The sequence below is a fragment of the Ictalurus punctatus genome, chromosome 14 (genome assembly GCF_001660625.3).
Source record: "Ictalurus punctatus breed USDA103 chromosome 14, Coco_2.0, whole genome shotgun sequence".
Taxonomy (NCBI): domain Eukaryota; kingdom Metazoa; phylum Chordata; class Actinopteri; order Siluriformes; family Ictaluridae; genus Ictalurus; species Ictalurus punctatus.
The window spans coordinates 12,914,885-12,942,432 of NC_030429.2; the positions used below are offsets into that span (position 1 = coordinate 12,914,885).

Genomic DNA, 27,548 nt, shown 5'->3' on the forward strand with positions numbered 1-27,548 from the left:
TGCTGTTGTGACAAGGCCACAACTGCTCAGTGGTATAAATTTAAGTCGCTCTGCCAAATGCCGTAAATGCAAAACAAACTCCCCCTTTCACCAATGAGTTATTGTTAGTTGTTTCTTTTTGTATTTAACTTTTTTAGGATGTTTCACATGCTGAAGCCCTAACCTCCATGTGCAACACCACTTGCGGTCATACATGAAGGGGCATAGGTTACAGATTTTTATGAAGATGTTGGCATTATTGAAGGTGTCCAGATACTTGAAACCTGAACAATGTGACAAATGCATGTGCTATGATGCTTGGTCTCATATATGCATTAAACTGCTAAAAAGATCTGAGATACACTTTTGAAGTATTTTAAAAGATTTTTATAGAGCTAGAGGTGAACAAGCTCTCAAATAAGGCCCAGGTCATGAAAAATAAACTCCTTTTGTAAACTCTGTAACCTGATGTTGGGACCAAAAGGCAGGGTTTTCTGCATTTTCAATGATGTTCCAGTGTTAGCTGTGTTACAGTACATATGTTTGAATATTGAACACATTACATTCCTTTCAATATTGTTGGTGTTTTGAACAACTGCTTCTTTTTTCCCCATTTAAAGGAGGCACTTTAAATGTGACCCACTACCCCAAATCTTAAGGATTTTGTTAAACTATTTGCCTTGAACGCAAGTTGAACCTACTAATACATGTCATACACTGCAAAAAATGTCATCTTAGCAAGTGAAAATATCTTGAATATAGTCAAATGTATCTCATATTTCTTATTATAAAGATTACAATAAAACAAATAATATATAATTAAACCAATTTCCAGACATTATTACTCATTTCAAGCTTGTAGTTCTCTTATTCTATTGGCAAATAATTTTGCTTCTTTCTAGAAATAAATGCTTAAAATGTGCAAATATGCCAATAGAACAATTATTTCAAGCTTGAAATGAGTTTAATAATCTTATATTTGGCTTATTGTAATCTTATAATAGGAAATACTAGATAGATTCAACTATATACAAGGTATTTCCACTTGTTAAGATGTCTTTTTTGCAGTGTACACTGAATGCAACTGTTCAGTATTCATTGTTCATATTTGTTGAATAAATGCTTATCAATGAAACTGGATTATTTGTTTTGCTTAAAGGTAAAAAAAATATTAATTTTAGGATAATTGAACTTAATTAAACAAAATTAAGACAATTAACTTGACTCAACTAAGCGGCACTGTATTAAACATATGAAATTAACTTAGGTTTATTGAAATAAATAATGTTAATTAAATGTTAATTAACCCAGTTACATGGAACCTATGGACACAACAAAGTTAATAAAATCCAACATTTATTTTTTTTTGGAGTGTAGATTTAGGTTTAGGTATGTCATTTATTAGATGCATTAATAATTATGTCAAGGGAAGGTCCTCACAAGGAAAGTAAGACGTGTGTGTGTGTGTGTGTGTGTGTGTGTGTGTGTGTGTGTGTGTGTGTTTATATCTTGGTGAGGGCCAAATATCCTCAAAAGGATAGGATTTTTTCCTCAAGGGGACAAGTCAAAGGCAGGTGTTACAAAAGAACAAACAAAAAAGGTTCACTTTTGTTTTACTGGGGTTAAGGTTAGATTTATGTACAGGCATGTCATTAATTAGCTGCATTAATAATTATGTAAAGGGCAGGTCTTCACAAGGAAAATAAGGTGTGTGTGTGTGTTAGTTAGACTGACAGTTTAAAACAACACATACACAGGGAGTGTTAAGAGTTAATAAAAAGCTAGGCTACAAACTCACCCTCTGCGTCTTCAAAACGAGTTAAAAACATGTCCGCGTCCAATTTCCTTTGTTTAAAGAAAAAAAAATGAAGCCACTGAGAATGTCAGTGAGCTGTGCTAACACCCAGTGAAGCGTGTATGCTATATGTCTCTGGTGTAAGAACAATGTCTTTATCGGAACAACAGTATAACAAAGTATCCCGAGGCGTTTTCAGCAGCTCACACTGACTAACTTATTTTTAAATACCAACGGTCACACCTTCCCTGGCACGCGCGGCAATACATTACTCACTGGCGCGTGTCCACGCGCCTCAACAAAACACTGCTCCTCCCACAGAAGCGGCCGGCATAATCAAGCTGTCAGTCCGTTACTCACGGCGGAAAATTCCGATTACAGAGTCATATTTCTCCTATTCCATGACAACGCTGGTCCACCGGAAGATTCTCTCTGTGACACGTCAGACCGAAACGCGCATCTGAAACGGAACCGGGAAACCTCCACGCGCGTGCGTTACGAGCCCGAACTCAGCATCGCGTTCCAAAAGATCCAGCAGCCTGGAGAGCAAACTTTCACTACTGCTTTATTCCTTCTAGTCCTCTGCAGCCGCTCCTTTCTGTGGACTCACGGCATGACATGCCCCTAACGCAAATTCATTTTCAAAACTGTATCAAGACTGTTCACGTTACAGATGACACCGTGCACGTTAACAGTGCAGGATCAGCAACGAATCCACACTCCATTCTTTGTCACTAGACCTGGCCTACAAATCCCAGGAAATACGTCATGGCGCGAGTGTGTTTGTAATCTGCTACCTCTTAGCGCCATCTACCGGCAGATGACAGAAGGCAGCTCGACCCAACCTAAGAGTTAATACCACCAGTCGAAACCCTGGACGATTTTTTTTTTCTTTTGCGACTGAAAAATAGTTATTTATGTGTTATTCTGCACAGAAAGCTAATTCAGAATTTAATCTATACGGTTATTTATTTATTTATTTACTTTTTTATGTGGGTGATGTATTTGGTCACATTACAAGAGCCGTGACAAGAAAGATTTCTATAAAGCTCTAATAAGAAGTGAAACATTCATATACTCCACTATATTTGCTACATGTAATAGTTAAAGGGCCTGTTGCTGATGTCTAAATAAGTCTGTATTTACTACCACATTTTGACTGTATTCTTCCAGGACATGTTAAAATGTGAACTACTATCACAATGTCTGTTGATATCCATAACTGTCCATAATAGCTTAATACAATATTAACTTGCATATAGCAAAAAGTAATAGACAATATGAAAACAAACGAGCAGCACAGTTGTCTCTCAGCTACAATGTCCCACAGAGCTCAAGTTACTGTCTGTGTTAGTTTCTGTATTCTTATGTTCTCCCTCCTCTGTTTCTCTCCAGTTTCCTCCCACATTCCCCAAACAGGCTGATAGGTAGACTCTAAATTATCACTAACTGTGAATGTGTGTGTGTGTGTGTGTGTGTGTGTGTGTGTGTGTGTGTGTGTGTGCGCGCGCGCGTGGTGCCCTGTGATTGACTGGTGTCCCATCCAGGGTGTATTCTCATCTCACACTCACTGATGCTGGGATAGTTGCAAGATCCACAGCACTTAATGAAAGATGATTGATAGACATTTTGACAGACACTGCTGAGAGGATTACTGGTGCTCCTGTGCCCTCCCTCCAGGAACTGTACTCTTCCAGAATGAGGAAATGGGCAGGAAAAATCAGTTCAGTGCACTACAGACCACTGAGCACCAGAACATCCAGACAGAAGAGCAGCTTTTTCCCCACAGGCTCCTTCACGAATATTTAACTGCCACTTAGTGCAATTGTTCCACTGTGGATATAATCTTATGTGCAACTGTAAATTCACTCCTATTTATCCTATTATTGTATATACCCCTACTTTCTGCACATTGCACTAACCCTTGCAAAGCTGTACATAGCATCTGTTCAATGTCTATAATGTCTTAGGTTTTACTGTGTCTTCTATATGTTTTTTTTATTCTTCTTATTTGTTTTGGTGTCATATTTGTGTATATACTGGAAGCGTCACTTACCAAGTCAAATTCGTTGTGTGTGTGAGCGCACTTAGCAATAAAACTCTTTCTTCTTCTTTTGTTATCGAGGAGGCTGAAAAATGACAGTTTCCTTTTTTCCAAAAAACATAATGAGTAATGTAATGTAATAAATCTTTATTGGTCACAGCACAGTGAAATTCTTTTCTTCGCATACCCCAGCATGCCAGGAAGTTGGGGTCAGAGTGCAGGGTCAGCCATGATACGGCACCCCTGGAGCAGAGAAGATTAAGGGCCTTGCTCAAGGGCCCAACAGTGGCAGCTTGGTGGTGCTGGGGCTTGAACCTGCAACCTTCTTATCAGTAACCAAGAGCCTTAACTGCCAAGCCACCACTGCCCACAAGAGCTAAAATAGATGTTTAGCTAATTTATGATTAATATTGAATGGCTTATAAGGGGCATGCTGGCTTAGTGGTTAGCACGGTTGCCTGGCATTTTTGGGGTTTGGGGTTTGATTCCCACCTCCGCCCTGTGAGCACAAAGTTAGCATGTTCTCCTGTGCTTGGGGGTTTTCTCAGAGTACTCCAGTTTCCTCCCCAGTCCAAAGACATGTGTTTTAGGCTGATTGGCATCTCTAAATTGTCTGTATTGTGTGAGTGTGTGTGCAATTGTGACCTGCGATGGATTGGCACTCTATCCAGGGTGTCCCCTGCCTTGTGCTCCGAGTCCCCTGGGATAGGCTCCCCACAACCCTGTGTAGGATAAGTGGTACAGAAAATGGATGGAATATTCATTCTCAGTGTATTCATGGCCACTGACCATCAGATAGGTAATTGCTGAAACATGAAAACCTCTAAGTCAACATATGATATTGGACATATCCTAACCGAAATACGTACACAATTGCTTTTGGTGATTTCCAAATTAATGGTATACGAGTTGTCATTCATATTAATTGCTGAAAATGACTACATAGCAGTAGGTCTTTCCATTTTGCAGCTAGTTTCACTACAGTGCATGAATCTGAGGATAAACTGAAGCTCTAGTATCATCCCTGATTAAAGTGTGTCCGTACACTGCATATAATGGCTTCATTGAAATCCTGTCGTCGTTCAAAGCCCCCAGCTTTCCGAATTGATATGAATGTCACATTATTAACAAGCTGGAAGCTCAAGTAAGTAAATGCGCAGACAGCACACAGCACTACATTAACAGGCTACTTAAGTGACAAATGTATTATAGGAGCCATATCACAGTGACACCTAGCCCTCACAAATAATTTTCACCTATCGTAGTTGCACAGCTATTACCACAACATGCGGTGTAACATTCACAACTCTAAAGCTTAATTTAATAAAGTTAAATGTTCAGCTGTGACATTTAAAATGAACAGGTTTGGACGACCTCACAAGTGAACGCTAGAGGGTGCTATCGGGTGAAACCCAAAACTGGGGCTAAATTGTTTTCAAATGGACACACAGTTCCCTACATAGGGTGTATGGCAATGGTTGTAATACCCTATGTAGTGCACTATATAGGGAATCGTAATGAATTGGGGTTTCGGCCTATATTTCTGGCACCAGGTCTGCTAGTGAAAGGCTCCGTTCTGTTTTAGCACGGGCCAAAGTTATCCCGGAATAAGGGCAGCACGCATGTGCCGTAAACCCGGATGTAAATTTTTCTAAAGCACTAGCTGATAAACAAAAAATGGCTTATCTTACACTCGCCTTATATCGGTATGCATGATCCTTAAAAATACATAGATCTTGGATTAGGAAAATGTGCAGACATGGGGTTGTTGCTATAATAATATTACTGTTTAATTAAACAGCTGCAGAAGGCACTGGTTAGAGAGAGACAGGATTGTTTGGCATTAAATAATTTTTATTAGCCAGTGGTCATTAGGATGGATTTTCCAACTAAGAAGTATGAACGCGGGAGCAACTGGTCTGAGCCCGAGGTGGTGGAGCTTTTACAGCTCTGGTCAGATGAAGCGGTCCAACTGGAGCTGGAGAGCTGCCTCCGCAACCAGCACGTTTTTAACCGCATAGCCGTTGCGCTACATGACCGAGGCATCTACCGTACCGCGGACCAGTGCCGGGAGAAAATCAAGAAACTGAAGCTCGACTACCGGCGCATGAAGGAGAACCAACAGACGCCGCGCGGCGCAAGAGCGCGCAGGTTTTACGACGTGATAGATCGCGTGCTGAGCAACCGTCCCGCCGCCTCTTCCTCCTCCTCCTCATCGTACACCGCTCTGTGGGGGAATGCTGGCGTGCACCACCAGGCGGGCCCGGGCTCCTCCAGCTCCACCTTCACATTCAGTTGTCCGCCCAAAGCGGGCGAGCTCATGGAGATAAAGCTAGAGGAGCTGAACGCGGACGGTGAGGAGGAGCTGCTGAGTGCCGAGGATCCACTCTACTCGGAGGAAGAGGCGGAGGCGGACTGTAAATCAGCAGGAGCGGACACAGAGGATCCCGGAGAGCGGGGAGGGGAGCGTGCAGCTCACGCCGGCTGGTCTCCTTCAGGTACAGTATAGCAGAACTAGAAGGTTTACGGTATAAACGCTTGAACCTCAAAGTCACCCATAAGTTTATCTATTTCTTTTCTTTTCTTTTCTTTTCTTTTCTTTTCTTTTCTTTTCTTTTCTTTTCTTCTCTTTTCAGTTGTGGCTCATATGAGCAACCTTCTGGTGCATGCGCAAATAAATTTAAAGTTAATTTGGTAGAAATTAACACACATTGTTCCTTGAAATGCTTTTGTTAGTATGAGCATACATCCTCTTTTTCCTGGACATATCCTCTTTTTCGGACCTTAAAAAAACATCCGGCTGGGATTTCTAAATTTTAGAAAATGTCTGGGATTCAGCTTTAGTTTCAGTTTGATGTGCTTGTGGTCTAATACTGCATCATGTGTGCGCATATTTGCATTGCTTAAACCCCTCACTGGAATTACCACCTTCTCGCAATTGGTCGATTATAAAAGGCTTGCAGAAACTATTGGCCAAATTCCTGCCTCTCAACCATTAGACTACACTGAGCAAACACGCGAAGGTGTAACGCTGTTCTGTACGGCATCAAACATTTGCTTGACAATAGCAGCAAATGACAGCTGTCCTGAGTCGAAACAATGCGCATGGCCATATAAGGTCATTTTTAATTTCATGTTATCACATTGCTTCGTATTACATGGCCATTAATATGTGTAAATGAGAGCAGAACGCATCTAATGTTTAATTTTATTCAATGGACATTCAAAAGAATGTAGGAATTTATATACATATATATATATATATATATATATATATATATATATATATATATATATATATATGTATGTATGTATGTATGTATGTATGTATGTATGTATGTATGTATGTATGTATGTATATGTGTGTGTGTGTTTGTGTTTGTGTTTGATGCTAATTGTGTGTCTTTTTCAGTGTATTAAATTCTGCATTCATAGTAACACTGTTTTGAATGCTATTATGATATGGAAAAAAGTGTCCTCTTTTTGGAAAACCAGAATATGGTCATCCTAACTTTTGTGATGTAATGATACCTGCATCAGGGACAGTGATGTTTTTTATTAATTAATTAATTAATTATTTTTCTTAAAATAAATCCAAACACTGAGCATGTTTTTAAGCTCTAAAATAAGCTCTACATAAAAGTATTTTAGATCATATCACCTTTCACTTGATTTTATTTACATACGTGACCTTAAAGTAATCAAAAAATAATCAGATTGTGTTACTTTCATATTGTGATACTTGGATTACATTACATTATTTTTATAGAAGTAATTTGTAACTGTAATGGAATACATTTTTAAAGTAACCCTCCCAACCCTGCCCTTGATATACTTTAAGTCTAATTGGTCTCTAGATTTAAGAGTTTAAAATTATGCCAGTCTTAGTGGTTAGCACATTTGCCTCGCACCTCTGGGGTTGGGGGTTCCTGTGTGTGTGGAGTTTGCATGTTCTTCTTGTGCTTTGGGGGTTTCCCTCGGGTATTCAGGTTTCCTCCCCCAGTCCCAAGACATGCACTCTAGGCTGATTGCCATTTCTAAATGGTCTGTAGTGTGTGAATGGGAATATGTGTGTGAATTTGTGAATATGTGTGTGATTGTGCCCTGCAATGGGCTGGCACCCCATCCAGAGTGTCCCCCATCTTGTGCCTCGAGTTCCCTGGGATAGGCTCCAGGCTCCCCCTGCAGCACTGTGTAGGATAAGCAGTATGGAATATGGATGAATGGATGGAATTATGCCATTCATACTAATGGTTTTATTTTATAGGAAGTTGATCATTAACAAATCTAAAGCTTATTAAGATTAAGATATAAACTGTCAAAAAGAATTAGCTGCAATTTTAATAAAACTAGGAAAAGTACTGTTTTTGTGATACAAAATAGTTAGTATTCTTTTAATGCCGTGTGGTTTGCAGTACAGCTAGTTCTGTGTGATAAAAGGTCAGGAAGCAAACAAGTCTAAAGGCTTCAGTAAATAGACATGTTGCATAATATTTGAACATTGGGATTATGTTCCTAAAATAAAAGTATGATGTAATCATAAGTGGGTCTTTGAAAGATTTTTTTTAAACTAAAAGAGTCCTGGACTGCAAAAAGTGTGAAAACACTCAAAGGAAACACTTTTGCTGTGTCTTAAACTGCACAACACTCACAAATTTACATACTGTACTAAACATAGAATATAAATAGTATGAGCAATTAGATCATTACCCTAGGTTCAGTTCTGCGTATTATGAGAAATATTAGGGTGTACCATCAGGGTCAGTATTGGCAAGGCTGAAACCAAGGACCTTCTACTACATCTGTATGATCCAGGGCCATAATGTTTAGGAGAAAATGTCCAAAAACATAAACTAATCTCACTATCAATGCTAATATAAATCTGCAACAGCTTTAATGGCTTTTGGAGAAGTATAATTATCCCTTGTTAGAGATAAATACAGCCTTCATCAGTTATTTCTCTACTGGGCCTACAGAGGGTCATGGAGAACCTGAGCCTATCCCAGGGGACTCGTGGCACAAGGCAGGGGACACCCTGGATGGGGTGGGTGTAATGTTGACAGTTGTATATCTAAAATTGTATATACAAATTCTCAAACTCAAACACCACATTTTAGCTGACTTTACAACTGCACCACGTGGTTGTCACATACCAAACAGATTGAACCAGAACTAAAATAAAAGCACTAGATATATTTTGTCCTTCAGAGCCAGAAATTAATTGTTGACACACTGTTTTCTTGTCTTAGTTGTCTTGATGGATATAACAGCCACATATTTTAAACTTCGGAGGACACTACAACTCCTTTCTGCATTAAAGGATGAAATGTGTTACACACAGAGTATGCTGATCAAAGGTTCAGTGTCTCAGTGTAAACCATGTATGTGAATGTGCAGTGAAAATTACAACACATTTTCCATAACATGACATGTTTTCATGTGAACCAGGCTTAATTTTTTTGCTTGATGATACCTGGGAGTAGTTGGTGGGAGAAGGTGAAACCTAGCATGATACTTTGTTTAATATGATTTAAAATCAGATGTTTTAAGTGACTGATACAGTGCATTCACAGTACAGGTATGACTAGGGACATAAACGAGGTAAAAAATATCAGTTTGATCTCAGGTTGTCTTCTCTAAAGCCTCTTGTTTGGAACTGTAGTATTCATGAATTTGACATGTATATCTCTTGATATTCATCCACCACCAAGTGGATTTGCTCTATTAGCAACATGCTTTCAGGTCCTGCCTGGTCAGCAGACCATCCTCCTGAAAGTGTGCTGTGTGCCCTGCCAACAATGACAAGTGTCTAATAATACTCTACTCAGTACAGGATTATAACTCTACAGATCTCTGAAGTGTTCTATGAGTGTTGTGGGTTTAAGCATTAATGGCTTCTACACACTACACGACTTTCAAAGACGTTTCGTTGTGGTACCGTTCATATTACAACTGTCTGTCTTGTCATGGAAGTTGTAGGGTTTTCAAATTACACGATTACATGACAAATTTCACTATTGACTATTGAATCTTCATCCACATTTTTTGGGGGAATTGTGCACAGCACACCTGAACCAGTTTATCTGCAAAGATTCCTGTTTGACGTGATTATGTTTAATGTCCCCGACACTATCTATAGTAACATTTAGCAACATGTTAGTGTTGTGATTTCCCCTTGCGCAAGCACTGAAGCACGCAACATGCTCTGAAACCTGAAGAGAAGCAAGCTTCAGGTTTTTTAGTGACATTGACTTTGTTTACTTTCTACATGTGCATTTGTTATGATTTCTGTCCTGTTTCCACCCCTGTATTGTCATTTGTTGTTCCCTTAAGTGTCATCAATAGTCTCAGCTGTTTTGTGTTCACCCTTAATTATGTTTGTCATTTAAACCCCTCGTGTCACCACGAAACTGTCGCTGAGTGAAAATCGGGCCTAAAATCATGTAGTGTATACTCGGCATAAATTTCTTTTCTAACGTACCGATGTTTGGTACACTTGTGACACTTCAATAGACTTGTAATTCTAGAGGCATTTTAAAAACAGGCCTTTAAAGGCATACTCATTTCATTTGTCTCTCCAAGTGGACTGGATTCAATTTACAGCTGCATTCTTGCCAGGGACATTTTGTGTGTGTGTTTTTTTTTATTATTATTTTTTAAATATAATTTTTTAAAAGCTAGTACTAAGGTGTTCAAGCTCTCTAAACACTTAATCTTAAAGTAAAAGACTCTGAGGCATTGACTTTTTTGAACTGTTGGTGTGGACCATTCAAAAGTAACTACTTTCTTCCATTTCCTGCAAACTACAAAGAACATCTGGTGGGTCAAGAGCTTAAGGTGCTAATATCTGATATAGAAGGTGTATAACATTAGTAGGCAAAATTGTTAATAGCATAGCTTTTGTCACTGGTATGGTCCAATTAGATTAATGTTACATGTGCAGTTTAAGTATCTTGGGTAATAACTGGACAGATAGTCATAAGTGTGAGAATATTGTGCTATTCGATTGCAAGTTCCCAATAAACAAAACAGTTAATGTAGAGCCAGACCAGTTAGATTTAAAACCGCTGGCAATTCGGCTTGTGAGTGTTAGTGTTCGGTACCATAGCTGAGATAATACTAACATAAGCTAAAATGATCTAACTAGGCATTTTCAGACAGCTCACCAACAGAGTGACATAGACTGACAGACAAATGTACAAGATATTAGCAATCTAACTACAATTTAATGAAGCATATTCATTTGCTGTGTAGGCTACTACACAAGGTTTTACAACAGTGTCAGTAGTGATATGAGCTAAACTAATCGAAAGAAGTACACCCCCCTCTCCCCAGAAATTATGTCTATAGGGCTATGTCCTAATGTCCTAATAGGCTACGTCCAAATGGTGACAAATGGTAGATAGGGCCAAGATGCTGGTTAACTGATATAAACTCTAACATCCACCATTGAAATGATTAATAAAAACACCAGTGGAGTTGATCAGCAGTCTGAATTGCAGTGAAATCTTTAAGTCTTAAAAAAAAAAGTATTAGTAAGGAATATAATACAAGATCTTTGAGTATAATTCGTGACTATTGCAAAAGCTGGTATTTAGGAGACAGGGACATCTGGTGGTGAGTAGTGTATACTGCATACTATAAAATCAGCTGTTATTAACAGCTGTCAGTGGTATTAACATTGACTACGTTTACATGGACAGCAGTAATCTAATTATTGACCATACTCTGAGTAAGATAATAATGTGATTAAGGTGTCTAAGTTGCTTTTAGAATACTCCTTTCATGTACCCGTTTTACATGTTATAGAACATAATTAGATTAACAGCACACGTCATTACGTCACCGCGCCACATCATCCGACGTCCCTATAGAATTTCACGTATCAACATACAGTTTGTATTCGTTATGGTACCGTATACAGTTTTGGGTGTTTTTATTTAATTTTTTTACGAACGTTTTAAGTGTAGTTAATTATTGGTCATGCTGTACATGCAAATAGACAACTGCTTTAAGCCGTGGGCTGCATCCCAAACCACGTACTTACAGTCTATATAGTAGCCGAGATACATGTATTTTTCCCCACTGCAGGCCTATAGTAGGCAAGTATGCGGTTTGGGACGCAGCCCTACTCTCTTGTTCCCCGTAAAATGTTGAGCACTGCCATGCGTGATCGTGTCCTGTCGCAAAATGCAGTGAAAACTCTCACACGATGTTAATAATGTGATTTAAGGTGTTTACATGTCTGTAATACACGTCGATAATGCGACTAAAACAGGAGTACTCCACATGTCTTAATTTATTAGTAATTATTGCTTACTTCGAGTATGACCTTAATCAGATTAAGGTAATTAAAAATGGCTGTTTACATGGTAGTTTCTTAATTACAGTATTGTCTTAATCGGGTTAATAGTGGATTATAGTTGTCCATGTAAACGCACTGACTATGAAGCATGCAGCTTTGGGCACATGCTATGAAGCCATTACTGTCAGTACTATGACAGGATAGTTGACCTCATAAGACTTTGATGGTGTATGCTATAGTAGAAAAAGAAGCATTTATTTGTCCATCCACCCATCTTCTATACCGCTTATCCTTTTGAGGGTCACAGGGAAACCTGGAGCCTATCCCAGGGAGCATCGGGCACAAGGTGGGGTACACCCTGGACAGGGTGCCAATCCATCGCAGGGCACACAAACACATGCACATTCACACACCCATTCACACACTACGGACATTTTGGACATGCCAATCAGCCTACCATGCATGTCTTTTGGACTGGGAGAGGAAACAGGGAGTACCTGGAGGAAACCCCCACAACACGTGGAGAATATGCAAACTCCGCACACACAGGGCCACGGTGGGAATCGAATCCCCGACCCTGGAGGTGTGAGGCGAACGTGCTAACCACTGTGCGCCCCATCATTTATTTGTCACTTATACATTGCAGTACAATGAAATTCTTTTCTTCACATATCCCATCTTGTTAGGAAGTCGGGATCAGAGTGAATGGTCATCCGTGATACAGCACCGCTGGAGCACAGAGGGTTAAGGGCTTTGCCCAAGGGTCCAAAAGTAACAGCTTGGTGGTTCTGGGGCTTGAACCCCCAACCTTCTGATCAGTAATCCGGAGCCTTAACCATGGTAGCAGTATACAAGAGATAATAAACTATCACACAGGAATTTGGACTTCAGTGTTTACATTTCTGCCTCTTGCAAAAATAATGCAGGCTAAACTTTAACTACTGAGATCTGGAACCATTGCTCTAGTCTGTCATGTGTACCTTTTGGACCTTACTCTCTGTATCAGAAATAAATTAAAATTTTTATCTTTGGTGCACAGGCAGTTCACTGTGAACTTTAGAATTCTAAGAGAACTTATGTTACTAAGCTTACAAAGGTTATTAAGCATATGTTACTGAGTTTATGTCTCTAAAAGTATCATATGCTTGTAATTTGCAGCCAAATGCATACTGATCCTGTAACATTTATAGAATCAGAAACACTAGTGGAGTGCAAGATGCTTTTCTTTATGTTTTTAGAGGATAGTAAGAACACTATTTATATCCATCCATCTTCTATACCGCTTATCCTTCTTCAGGATCACAGGGGAACCTGGAGCCTATCCCAGGAAGCATCGGACACAAGGTGGGGTACACCCTGGACAGGGTGCCAATGCATCGCAGGACAGAATCACATACACATTCACACACCCATTCATACACTTTGGACATGCCAATCAGCCTACCATGCATGTCTTTGGACTGGGGGAGGAAACCGGAGTACCCGGAGGAAACCCCCGCAGCACGGGGAGAACATGCAAACTCCGCACACACAGGGCCACGGTGGGAATCGATCCCCTGACCCTGGAGGTGTGAGGTGAACGTGCTAACCACTAAGCCACTGTTTATATGTGTTTTTAAATCAAGATTTAAAGATTAAATGTAGATCTGACTCTTTTCTTCTTTGTTTTTATTTAATATATTATCATGATTGGTAGTGTTGATGCAGTGGGTAGTGTTGCTACCTCACAGCTCCAGGGTTCTCAGAGTGGTCGCAAGTTCAGGTTACTAACTGTTTGGAGATTGCATGTTCTCCCTGTATTTCCTTCGGGTTCTGTCAACAACTGTCTGATATAGAATGATTCTGGAATCAGAACATAAGATCAGCGATTACCAGTGTGTGTTTAGAAGAGGAAAAAGCACCTTGGACCACCTTATCAGACTTGAATCATTGTCCAGGACAGCTTTATTTAAAAAAAACATGCTGTAGCTGTCTTCTTTGACCTTGAGAAAGCCTATGATACCACCTGGAGATATGGAACGCTCAATGACCTGTACGAACTTGGGCTCAGAGGCAACTTACCCATCTTTTCTCCAATTTCTTGACAAACAGACGTTTTCGTGTTCAAGTAGGAACTACACTATCAAACCCACATGTACAAGAGCTAGGAGTTCCACAAGAAACAATTCTTTCAGTGACTTTATTAAGCATCAAAATCAATAGTATAATCAAAGTTATTGATCCCCACGTTTTTCGACGTTTATATGTTGATGACCTATGCATATGCTATAGAGGGGGAAAACATGAATATAATTGAACGACAGCTACTATGTATAAATAAAATGAACAACTGGTCAATAAAGAACGGATTCACATTTTCCAAAACAAAGTCAGTAAGCATGCATTATGTATGGTCAGGCAAGGAAGTCATACATTCAAACAATTGACACAATACACCATCAGGGAAGACGTCTAGCTCTTGGAGCCTTCAGAACAAGTCCCATTCAAAGTCTTTATACAGAAGCGGCTGAACCTTCCCTCCAGAATAGGCATCTGAAACTGTCCTTGCAATGTGCAGTCAAACTCAAAGCAAATCTGAGCAATCTGGCCTTTACACCAGTATTCCAATCCGAATGCCCTTATCTGTAGTAAGCTAGACCTAAAGCTTTTGGAATATGGATTAAACCATACTTGGAGAATTTGAACATCAAACTGGACAACTTAAGACGGTATCATTTTGACCTGTTCCCCTCTGGACCTTGGAAAAAAACAAATATTATTATGGCATTGGCACAACTAAAACAGGCAGAAACACTTCCCAACATGTATCAACAGGAATTCTTGGAACCAAAATGTAGTTTCCCACTCCATAGTACAGCATTCACGGATGGATCCAAAACGGATAACAGTGTATCAGCAGCAGTAGTGACTGGAGATGACGTACGTATTTGAGAACAAAGCTCTGTCTTCACAACTGAGTGCACTGCTATTGGCACTGGAAAACACTGAGCAGGGTCGAGGACGAAACTTTAATTGCTTCAGACTCAAAGTCTTGCCTTCAAGCCCTTGAATCCATGGTGACCGATCATCCCATAATCATAAACATTTTCACTAAAATACATCGATTACAGAAGAAATATTTCAACATTATCCTCTGTTGGGTGCAGGGACATATTGGTCTGGCGGGAAATGAAAAAGCAGATATGGCTGCAAAAGAGGCATTAAACTTTGAGATCTCGGAATGTCTTATACCACCCTCTGACCTCAGGCCATTAATAAACTCGTATATCGCCAATAAGTGGCAATCAGAATGGAATGAGTGCAACAGCAATAAATTATATGAAATAACCCCCAGGATCCAAAGAAATTACATTTAAACCACTAGGTGGCCCAGTGGTTAAAGGCTCTGGGTTACTGATCAGAAGGTCAGGAGTTCAAGCCCCAGCACTACCAAGCTACCACTTTTGGGTCCTTGGGCAAGGTCCTTAACTCTCAACTGCTCAGTTGTATAAATGAGATAAATGTAAGTCGCTCTGGATAAGGGCGTCTGCCAAAAATGCCATAAATGTAAATGTAAAACGTAAAATCTAGGCATGACCAGATAGTGTTTGCCAGTTGCCGACTGGGCCATTGAAGATTAACACATGCGTTTTTACTGACTGGTAAAGTCCCTCCCATATGTATACCTTGCCAAAGCCCTATGACCATCAAGCACATTTTACTGAACTGTAAAACTTTTCGAACTGTCAGACAACGCTTTTATTCAGAGGCTTGTTTAATAAATCTTTTTAAGTGCCCTCTGAACAGATTTTTGCAGTTTTTATCTTGTACACATTTTAAGTGTCTTATTTAATAATGTAAATATTTATTGATGAACCTTTGTTTGCCATGTGAATAGCCTGGTTGCTGACATGACGTTAAAACTACATGAATCAATAAATCCTTCAGGTTCTCTGGTTTCTACAAAAAAATAGGCTTGTAGGTGGATTTGGCTACTCTAAATTACAGCTAGGTTTCTCCTGCGCCCATGTTCCCAGGATAGGTTCTGGATCCTTTTTAAATTAGTGTTATTTTGATTCATAGCTTGTGTAATGGTCCATGATTATAAATCTTTTTTTTCTCTTCATAGGTTTTAGTGACCATAATGTGGCTGGCTCATCCGGTGCAGGTGTTTCTCCAGTAGCAGTTCCTGTGGCCAGTATAGATAGATGCACCCAGGCTGACCTGAAAGATCCTAAATATTCCAGCAGGTTCCGTCAGAGGAAGCGTCGTTGGGCAGTACGAACTGGCAGTGGTGGGAGGTTGCTAGAGAAAGCATTGACGAGTTTCATAAACTGGCAGCGAGTCATGGAGGAGAGATACGTGTCGTTGGAGGAAATGCGGCTGCATCAGGAGGCACGGGCTGAGAGGCAGAGGGAGCATCAGGAAGAGAGACGGGTTCAGCAGGAAATGGAGCATGAGTTACGTCTCGTTTCCTTACTCACTGGGGCTTTCAGTGCAGCCAGTGAGACAGGAGAGCAGGGAAGCAGCAACACCAAAATCTCTGACCCCAGTGCAACAGTATCAGAGCTGAGGCTGCTGTCTATACCTCCTTCTTTTCCACCAGACCCCGCCACTCTCACCAGTGTACCCAGAATGCTGCAGGAAGATCACACTGTTGATCAGGGAAGGAGCAACACCATGAGCCTTGATTCTAATGCAATTGTGTCAGTGCCTCCCCAGTCCCCATTTGTACCCAGAATGCTGAAGGTTAACCAAAGAGATGATGATGGAAACACCAGCACCACAACCTCTGACTGCAGTACAATAGCATCTGATTTAGCAACTTTCAATGTGCCTCTCAGTTCTTCAGGTCCAGGTCCTGGCCCTTCCACACTCCCCTTTGTATCCACCATGCTACGGGGTGATCAGATACCCCAGGACAGCTTTTTTTTGTCCCGCAGGGGTAATCGGATCCGGCAGCACCAGGGAATTCTTCAGGAAGGCTTCACACAGTACATTGCCAACAAGCATGATGAGAACAGTAACCCTGATGTTAGTACCACACAAAGTACACCTCCTTCAGTTTCAAGCACTTTGCTTACACATTTGCACAGTTCATGAAGGACTATTTTCTGAAATGCTCCTCTGGAAATGAAATATATAATTATACCTTAGAATAAGACTCTATTTTACTTTTTTCTATTGCCACACATGACTATAAAATGCTATAAAATGTTATAAAGTTAATGTTACTTACATTCCACTAGCTATAATTGATAGTGTAATACTGAAAAGGGAGAAAACCGTATGGCTCAATACCTTAATATTACTGAATTGTCATATAGAACCTTATAATTGGAAAGACATCTGTAAAACAAAAATAGGATTCTTTATTGCCTTTGTTTTCTCTCTTTCAGGGCATTATAAATTTGGGAACAAGCGAGAACAAGCTATGCTTTGACCTTCTGCAGAAACGAGTAAGGCATTTTGACTTCAGCTCAACCAGATAATTATGTTACCTCCATTACAAGCTACATTAGATATTGATGCCTACAAGATGAAGCCTGGCTAAGACATACAGACAGGTGACAAATGAAAGGAAAAATGTAGGGTCTTAGTATAGCATTATTGTGATCCTCATTAAACCATTCAGTGCTCACTCCATGGAAAGGGTGGAGTCTTCCTCGAAGAGACCACTCCCATAAGGATAGAAATATTGATCACAGGAATAAGTGAACAGTCAGAATAACTTCATATTGATATGCAGCAGCCCTTGTCAATAAGGGAATAAGTGGACCCAATCCATACCAGAAAAAACACTTCTCACAGCATAAAATCGCCCCAATTTTTTTCCTTTAATTCGTCGCTCATTGTGCACCAGAATCAGTGTTAGGTAGTGCACTGATGTTTTAGCTTGAAGAAGTGATTTATTTCCAGTGTGTGCAAATGGTTCTAATCTATTTCTGGGCTTTTTTTTTTAGCTGACACAGCCTGACATGCTCTATGTGGATTCTTGCCTGTTGCAGTACCCAGACTGGAAGGGCCATCGCTTGTATGAAAACTGAGTCTTTTGAGAACTTTTCCTGTCCAAATACATATTAAATTAAACATAATTAGCACATAGTTTTTTGATAATTAAGTGAAAAATATGAATAGTTGAACTTCCTTATCAGCAAAGAGCCATCATCTTTCATTTCGCTAGAATAGCATTATTAAGTGTACTGAATGAATTCTCTTTTCCACAGCTTAAGAGAGGAAGTAGCAAAGTTCCTGTCAGAACACTGTCATGCTCCAAGGCCTCTAAGAGCTGACAATGTGAGTTTCTTTTTAGGAGTTTAGCAGCATCAGCAAAATGTGCTGTTATGGTTATACTTAGAATTCAGCTTTCCCCAGAACAAGTGATAGAATGTGATGTTTGCGTTTGTGTGTGTGTGTGCGTGCATGTGTGCGTGTGTGTCTTACTAGGTGGTTGTGATAAATGGCTGTAGCTCTCTTTTTTCTGCTATAGCAGCTGTGCTTTGTGATCCTGACGGTAAGAGTCCATATGGGCAGTATCTTTACTCAGTATAAGTTCTGTGTTGGTGACACATATACACATGGATGCTTTTATTGATTTAATTCAGTCTTGGGGTGCCTGACATTTGGATGGTTGTGTTTGCCTTTGTGTTAACTAGTCTGGGTGGGAAATGTATAGAGTACCGTTTGACAGCCTGTACTGTAGAGTTTCTAACTGACTGGCAGGTGAGCATTACTTTCCCATATTTGCAACACTGTAGATGTTTGGTCAGCAGCATTTTTTCATAGTTCTGTATCAAGTAACATATTTGGAGAGCACAAAATGTGGGTGAAATGGGAGGCAACAGGTTTAAGTGCTAGAGCATCGTGACATATGTTCCAGCCTTACATCATCCTCAGTGGCAGTGAAAGTCTCCTCTGCCTGTTTTGATTGTGACAGGGATGATCCTTGGGCAAAAATATTTTTTTTTAAAGCATGCATGGCCTGTTTCACTATTGTTTGCACTGAATTTCAATTTCAGTAGAAACATTAAATGTAATATTCATTAGTTGTTCATTAAGCTTGACCTCCCTGCAAACACCAATGAGAAAATGATGAATCTGATTCCTCAACTTGATGTTTAAATAGATTTAGACAGGGAATGACTTAATGTTATTCAATTATTTGTCATTTGTTCACCTTATTATTATGTGTTATTATAGGTGTTACTTCTCTTAACCATTTCTCTCATTATCTTATATGATTTAATAACCATAATGTTGCAATTAAACATTTTAATTGTGTAAAAAGAAATTATCACATAGTTGTATAACTAACGGTAGCCTGTGGGAAGTGGTACTAGTAAGTTAATTAAATTAAACGACAAAAAGTGCGCTAGTTTCATACCATCCAGTTATGACTAATACAAATGTACGATAAACAAAAAGGTGGTAGGTGGCTGTGGTATAAGCAAGGTAATACTTGCTGAAGTGTTCTGATCTGCTGTGTATTGAATAAAACACAACAGGGTGGTGTGATTATTTTCTGGTAGCAACATATTCTGAAGTGTTCTAATTAGGGATGTCATGAGAACCGATACTTCGGTACCAACATTCTTAAAACGTGACGCTACTTGTTTTTCTGCATTTCCGTTGGTACCGATTGTAACGAAAGTACCGTTGTTGCAATTCTTCCTGACCTGATGGGGGCAGCAAATACACGAAAGTGTTTTAGTTGGTCCACAAGTGGTGAAGAAGAAGAAGAAGAACGCCTACAAGCACACTGGAAAAACTACAAAAGATTAGCTTAGTTTAACAAGTTTAGCTCCGCCCCGACTCTTTGAGAGGAAAGCTAGTATCGGTTTCCGGGGTGCAACCGATGCTATCGTTCATTTCAAACAAAGCGAGGAAACACCTGGAATTTGGCAAAGCACCTTAAAGACGGTCCTATATTATATTTGTTTGAGGCAGCTGGCATTGTGGCTGTGAAACCAGCTAACGTTATGCTCCATGCAGTGTTTGCAATAGCCAGTTATTAACGATACTAACGCATTGCAGTGTTATAAACTACTTCCGAATGGGCCACCATGCATCGCCATTCAGCCCGTGTCCTGTCAACTAAATGTAGCCTAATGTCACTAATAATTATTCAAATGTCCATGCTTTTAATAAATCTTTTTGGTCTGCCACCCTATCAGTGAATTAATGCTTGCATTCAGGGTATAGTGTGTGTATGTGTGTGTGTTTGTGTGCGCGCGCGTTTAGGAGTGCACGCCCACTTATTATCAGACAGTGTTTGATAACTAAAATCCCCCCCTCCCCACCCCCCCCACCCTTTGCCAGTATCAGGCAGGGGAGGATGTCCTCCAGGAGAGTTTTTTTAATTTTATTTTTTAAATTCTATACCACACCGTGGTATCTACTTCGGTATTGAGTATCATGTACTTTTGGTGGTATCGGTACCGACTACTAGATTTTTGGTATCGTGACATCCCTAGTTCTAATCCACTTATACCGCAGCAGTCTGCCAGTGCTAGCATTTTTATTAATCAAAGAATGACATACCATATATTTTGTCTATTCATAGTTACCCTTAATGTTGTGAAAGTTCCTATTATCAGTTAAAATCACTATAAACAGCTGTTCTCTCACCAGGTTCTTTTTATATTTTTTTTTCTTGAACTTATCAAGAATAAAAATACAGCTTGTCATGAAACAGAGAAACTACAAAACTGTTTGTCATGACAGACAATTATACATTTTTATCCCATGTATGTGTTGTGTTCATGTATGTATTAATATAAACAGAGCCTCAACAACTAATTGATAATAATCGATTATGAAAGTCGTTGTCAACGAATCTCATTATCGATTAGTTGGTTTGTGCGCGGCACAGGGTGCGCTTACTTGTTATGTTACTTCTGTTCTGAAAACACGCCTCGGAGACTAAATATTAAGTTGTGTCCCAAATGACGTACTATACGTTTACACTATGCACTGTGTACTCTACAGTCTAGTGTATGAATTTTAGAAAGGTAATATCATCTCAAATGGAAGATTAGCATTTTTTTTTATTAACCAGAAGTATAAGCCACTTCCGAGTTGATTTTGCATGATGTCATACGCACGTACTGCGACACCACTTGCTTAAACAGAACACCCAGAGTCAACGACAATACATTTCTTGTTTACTGTTTCTATCGTTACCTTTTATACCCAACATGACCTGTGCATTTTCTATTAAACGATTTGGAGAAGACTGTAACCTGTAAACTTTACAATTCGGCGCTTGTGTAGCATGGAAGCATTAACAGTGATGCACGAGCACAAACAACATCAAACAAATCAAAATAATTTTGTATTATAGCATCTTCAAAGTAGACACCCTTTTTGCCTAGAATTTCCAGAAATGTATTCTTGGCATTTTCTCAACCAATTTCTTGAGGAATCTCCCTGAGATGCTTTTTAAACAGTATTAAAGGAGTTCCCACCAATGCTGGACACTTATTGGCTGCTTTTTGAAATATTTCGCCCAAAGTCATCCATTTAAAAAATATTTTTTAAAATTAAATGTTAGTTTTCTAATGAAAGAAATGAATGTTGGAACAATTATATTTTTGTTTATAAAACGGATCTGTTTTAAGATCATGAGAAACATTTCAGTCAAGTGTCTCCAGACGTTTGACTGTGTGTCTGTCTGTCTATGTATGTGTGTGTGTGTGTGTGTGTGTGTGTGTGTGTGTGTGTGTATATATATATATATATATATATATATATATATATATATATATATATATATATATATATATCATTAGACAAACTGTTGTGTTAATGTAAAGCTTTGTAATTTTATAAGTTTTATGTTTGTTTATTTGTAACACTCAGTTTGTGGATTTTATTTTAAATAAGTGAAAAATGGGACGGGAAGATTGCCCCCCCATCTGATTAATCAATTAATCGAAAAAATTATTGGCCGAGAACTTAACAGTACTGTGGTATAAATTCTGATATGGGGACACTTTGTTTGGTGTGTTATGTCTCATGTGGTGTCAGATTAAGTCTGTATCGCAGATTAGGTCTCAGAAACTTGCAGACAACGGAACATTAGCCCATCATGCCATTAGCTTGCGTATTTATGTATTTGTACAAACTAAACATCATGATTATTAGTGTGTGACATGTAAATGTCTAAGTATTGTTATATCATAATTTCTAATGCTTACCTCTGATATATAATGATTCCTGGGTGCCTTGCAGATTCAATCCTCATCCCAACCCCTTTTTATGGTGTGATCACAGAAGATATTGATTTGTACAGCAGTGTGAAGCTCTACTGTGTTCCTCTTGACAGTGAGGTAATTATTCGGAGTCCCTTTACTCTTTTCTGTACTTCAGTGCTTTTGTGGCAGAGTGTGAAAGGTTTATGTTGAATTTTTTTCCCCTTCAGCCCAGACAAAATGATGACAGACCGTTTCACCTCACTGCTGAAAAACTGGAGCATGCTCTCCAGAAAGCAAAGAAAGAGGTGATTCATGGAGCACAAAATTTCACACACAAATATACACACACTCGCATTCAAAAGCAATTATCGTGCTGGGCTGTTTTTTTTGTTTGTTTGTTTTGAATTTTTTTTCTTTTTTTTGCAGGGAGTGAATATAAAAGCTATGATCCTTCTGAACCCCCACAATCCTTTAGGGGAGATCTACACCTCTGAAGAGATGATCAGCTTTCTAAACGTTGCCAAGAGGTTATTTTACTAAATGTTCATCCAAAACTGTAAATAATGGTGTCAGTTGTTTCTCGTTTTTATGACAAGTAAATTAAGTAAACACCTAATCTTCCAAATTGAGTACTAAAATTACCCTTTAAATGTCCCCTGTGGTGTGCACTGGGACATTATTGCTATGAGCCAACATTAATTTTTACTGAGTGCAATTAAGCTTTTCATTGCTGAAAGGAGAATTCTGGTGCTTTCAGAACTTTCACTAAGACTGTAATTTATCCTGTAATGGATTCATAAACACTGCTTGGTGTCCCGTTCACATGTTACATTTCTGATTTTTTGGTGTGCCGCAGGCATGAGCTGCATGCTATTGTGGATGAGATCTACATGCTGTCTGTGTTTGATGGCTCCTTTAACAGTGTCCTCAGTCTACAAAGGTAACATACAATGACATTGTACTTCAGAGTGCCAAGGACACCCACCCACCGGAGCCTTTAGTCATGCAAGCATCTCTCCTCAGGTTACCAGACCCTCAGAGGACTCATGTGATGTGGGGCATTAGCAAGGTGAGAGAAAACAAAAGTGCATTTGTGTTGTTATTCACATGTTGATAGTCATTACTGAGATTATTATGTGATATACTTTTATAATTTTACTCATATCAAGAGTGGACAAATCATAAATTTATGAGCTAGCCCACCGAGCAAGCTCAGTTGTGCTGTCCTCAGTCCTATGTTTTGCCTGGAAAACTAATTGACTAGGCTAAAAAGTAATCCTGGGCTAGTGATCTTCCCACACCTTCATTTAATATTATCATACTTACTTCCCACTACCCTAACACCACTATCCTGTGCTCAGTTTGGGACGAGGCTTTCAAATTATTAGGCAGCATTATTGGGCAGTATATGCCATTCCTCAATAGAGGCGTAAGGAAGGCAGCCTTTTTATAATCAAGGCAGCATCACATCCAATCATTCTGTTCACTAGATGAGAATTCCCTGGAAACATGTTGAGCATTATAGATACGGATATTTGAATAACTCTTAGTGTTCATTTGTTTAATGTATTTTTAGTAGAAGAAGGTAGCCTTTATTGTCATGGTAGGCGACTGTAACTCAAACAACCATCCTTTACATTAGTGGTAAGCAGAAAACCATGTTAGAATGCACAACACATTGAACCTTGATGCAGATGGGCTACAACAGCACAAGGTCACATCAGCTTTTGATGAATCTACGGCTACAGCAGTCTTCAGTCTCCAGTTGGAACGTTTTTCAAACTAACAGGCAATATATGTAACTTGCTAGCTAGACAAAAAGTAATTAAATATCTAATTAAAAACATTTGGATTATGACAATATCATCAGCTTTGATCATAATATGAGAATTGAATATTGGTACCTGTGATCAGTTATCAAATGCTATTTTTATTCTACTTATTATTATTATTATTATTATTATTATTGTTTACAAAAAAGAGCACGCTGGTGTAAATTTCACATTGTGGTGTGACTGCACTTTGTGTTTGCAGGACTTTGCCATGGCTGGCGTGCGTGTGGGTACAGTATACTCTGAGAACAGCGATGTAATTGAGGCCCTTGATCACCTGGGCACTTTACATGGAGTATCAGGACCAACACAGCACCAGGTGTCTCAGCTGCTGAAGGATCGAGGTACTATTTAGTATGTCTCTGTCATTTATGCTTGATATGTAATTAATTGCTTGGACTCTCATTGTTAGTGTTTAGTGTTTGTTAAGGCTTTGTCTACATTTAGGCAGGCAACATTTAATGCTCTGATGTTTACTGTACAATCTATATTGAGCCTATCAGTAATCAGTATCACAACTTTGCCTTTTGATCAGTTGACATTCTCAGTTATCTGATGGAACAGAAGTAGTTAAAGTCATGTGTTGATGTTTTCAGGTTGGATGAATGAGGTGTTTCTCCCTGAGAATAGACGCAGGCTCCAGGAGGCCCACCAGTACATTTCCACTCAGCTAACAAGGTCCAGCATTCCCTACCTCCACAGGGGCGCAGGCTTCTACATCTGGGCTGACTTCAGCAAGGTGAGGTACCTATAGTAGTATTACATACTATTATGCAGACATGATCATGCATGTGTGTAGAATCAGAATGAAACAAAACTGATTTTTTTTACATTAACAGGGGGGGGGGGGGGGGGGGGGTATTTACAACTTGCAGTGCATATAAAAGTCAGTTTAGCACTTTTAATACAAGGTAATGATCCATCCACATGGTGGGTGGTGCTTTATTACATTACATTTAAATTATTTCTGGATCACCAAATAGACACTGCTGTTTGTGTTGAATTCTTAAGAATCGTAAGTATAGAAAGAGAGAGAGAGGAGGTAGGGAAGAAGAAAGATAGAAAACAAACTAGAAAACAAAGAGAAGAAGGAAAGATGGTTGGATGATAGTTGGTTGGATGGATGGATGGATTGGTAGATGAATGGAAAGATGGTTGGTTGGATGGATGAGTGAATGGATGTTTGATGGTTAGTTGTTTTTTCCATGCTTTCCTAATCCACAGACAGTCTTGCTGCTTTTGAAGTGTTCTATATCGCCTGTGACCTCTGTGCAGATTGTGTCACTTCTGTCAGAGGCTCATACAAGTCAGCTAGCCTCAATTCAAAGTGACCACTTTCCCAGTTTTTAAATCGGTGTAATGATCCTTTCATCTTCTCCCATCTAATTCTGTGTATTCTCAGTCTCAGATGCAAGCTCATCCTCCACCCCACCACTTTTCTTTGAGACCTAAGAAAGCTAATCCTAATAATTATTCCAAGCTGCTACTACTATAATACCAAGTGAAGTGTGAAAATGAAACGATACTTACTATTTGTTTTAAACCATGTAACACATTAAACCAGCTTATATAAGTAGCACATCTGAATGAAAACATATAATCATACAAGCTAGCTGGTTAACTGTAATTAAATTGGAATGGGTGATACTGGTAGTGCGATTATAAATCCTTATTCTTCTTCAACTGTATATTTTAAAGTCAAACATTACTAAGTGTGTTAAAAGGATGTTCATTGTGAGAACTATTGTGTTTATTAAACACCTATGTTGTTTACATGTGTTTCACTTTGATGTGTTTGTGTACCAAATGATGTATGTGTTTTTGTGTGTGTCTTTAATAGTATCTAAAGGAGCGCACATTTGCAGAGGAGTTGCGTGTATGGAGGTGTTTTCTGAAACACCGGGTGTTGCTGAGCTGCGGTCAGGCCTTTAGCTGCTCTTCACCAGGATGGTTCCGTATCGTCTTCTCTGACCAGCGCCACCGCCTCCAACTTGGTCTGTTTGTACATCTATGCCATGTCATGCCATGCCATATATCTCTTTGAATTTTTATACTTCTTTAACCTTAATGTGCTCTGCATGAACTGATGTTTGATGTGTTTATGTGTGTGTTTGTGATGAGGCTTCATTTTTCTTTCCACAGGACTAGAAAGGATCAGAGAGACTATAGAAGAACTTCAGTGCTCCAGCATGCGGACTGATTGTGAGAATACAAAAGCAGACAAACAAGAGGACGACAGACAAACACAGAGGAATAGAAAGATAACAACAGAGGACAAAAACAACAAAGACGGTTCCAAAGACACAACAAACGAGGCCTTCAATACAACAACAAAAGTGCATTTAGAAAGTAATGGTGCTGAGGCTGAAAGCTTGTTATTGGCTGATGAGGACGTTCAGGTTAACAATGACCAAACGTTTGCTAACTCAGAAAGTCTGGATTCACTAATAGGAGCACTCAGACAGCAGATCCACTCCTCTGATTGGCTAGAGAAGAACAGGCCGAAACTGGCTGATGGAGAAGACCCAACACAAGCTGAAGTGTTTAAAGATCTCTTGGACAGAGCCAGGATGTAACAGTGTTAAAGACTGTGTCATTCTCAGTCCAAAGGCAAGCATGTTTTTGTTTGTTCTTTTTCACTTTTTTTTATGTAAGTAGGAGCTTATAAGTTTATAATGAAGTTTCCATGAAGTTATGGGTTGTCAAACTGTTTTCATTACAAAGTTGTTCTGTTTTCTTTTCCTGCATATGCATCTCAAATGCCTTGTTTTAAAGCACAGGTCTCTTAGAGGCTAGGGTCTTCCGAATGTCAGTGAAAAGACTTGAAAAGGTGATTTGCAGACTTTAAAGAAAAAAGAAAAACTCCACCCTGCAACTCTTTACATACTGCTGATCTGTTTGAGCAGAGTGTACAGATGAGGAGATGAGAGAGGTGGACAGATTAAAGGATTAAAATACTGCTGCATCACTCCCTTTAGGTAGAGATGAATCAATAGCTACATCTCACTGGTACTACTATCAGCAAGTATTACCCCAAACAGCAAGGTGGGTAATGTAGAAAAGTAGATGAAAGAAGTTTAAGCTAGAAAGTCAGAATTTCATTACAAAATAAATCTTGGACATTGGACATATATATAAAGATTATATAAAGTTGTTCAGGGTGGATTTTTCCTTTTTTGTTCGATTTTGCTCTTTTGTTAGATTTAAAGGCTTTCTTTGCAGCATATTTTTGTTAATATCATGATCAATATAAACTCTTAAACACTAAATAATATGTTTAAATAAAGAAAAAAAAATACTAATTAAAACGTGTTCTGCATTATTTATTTGTTTATTTATTTATTTATATTTTAAGGTCAGCCCATGCTAAGACAGAGGTCCGTTTTAGTGCTTGCTTATGAATTATTTCCATCTCTTG

At 39.1% G+C, this 27,548-nt stretch overlaps 2 protein-coding genes across 2 annotated transcripts in view; one reads left to right on the forward strand and one right to left on the reverse strand.

Annotated features, from left to right (window-relative positions):
* Window positions 1–2,745, reverse strand: part of furinb (furin (paired basic amino acid cleaving enzyme) b) — a 101,825-nt gene extending 99,080 nt beyond the window's left edge. Inside the window, exon 1 of the mRNA XM_017485006.3 lies at window positions 1,778–2,745. The gene's annotated coding sequence lies outside the window, so the exon portion shown is untranslated. The remainder of the gene's footprint in view (window positions 1–1,777) is intronic.
* Window positions 2,746–5,458: 2,713 nt separating this feature from the next.
* On the forward strand, window positions 5,459–27,438 carry accs (1-aminocyclopropane-1-carboxylate synthase homolog (Arabidopsis)(non-functional)). The gene is made up of 15 exons (XM_017485774.3): window positions 5,459–6,316; window positions 16,232–17,136; window positions 17,502–17,561; window positions 18,066–18,136; window positions 18,330–18,399; window positions 18,550–18,616; window positions 22,336–22,433; window positions 22,526–22,603; window positions 22,725–22,825; window positions 23,155–23,238; window positions 23,322–23,367; window positions 24,333–24,474; window positions 24,727–24,869; window positions 25,971–26,124; window positions 26,273–27,438. The coding sequence occupies exons 1-15, from the start codon at window positions 5,695–5,697 to the stop codon at window positions 26,704–26,706; spliced, it is 3,075 nt and encodes a 1,024-aa protein (XP_017341263.1). The 5' UTR covers window positions 5,459–5,694; the 3' UTR covers window positions 26,707–27,438.
* Window positions 27,439–27,548: the final 110 nt, after the last annotated feature.

Bases quoted from the DNA above. Each gene is read 5' to 3' on its own strand.
- accs (XM_017485774.3), top strand. From the start codon at position 5,695: ATGGATTTTCCAACTAAGAAGTATGAACGCGGGAGCAACTGGTCTGAG. The intron at 17,562-18,065 runs GTAAGGCATTTT...TTTTTTTTTTAG, and splicing joins TTGACCTTCTGCAGAAACGA to CTGACACAGCCTGACATGCT. The intron at 23,239-23,321 runs GTAACATACAAT...ATCTCTCCTCAG, and splicing joins AGTGTCCTCAGTCTACAAAG to GTTACCAGACCCTCAGAGGA.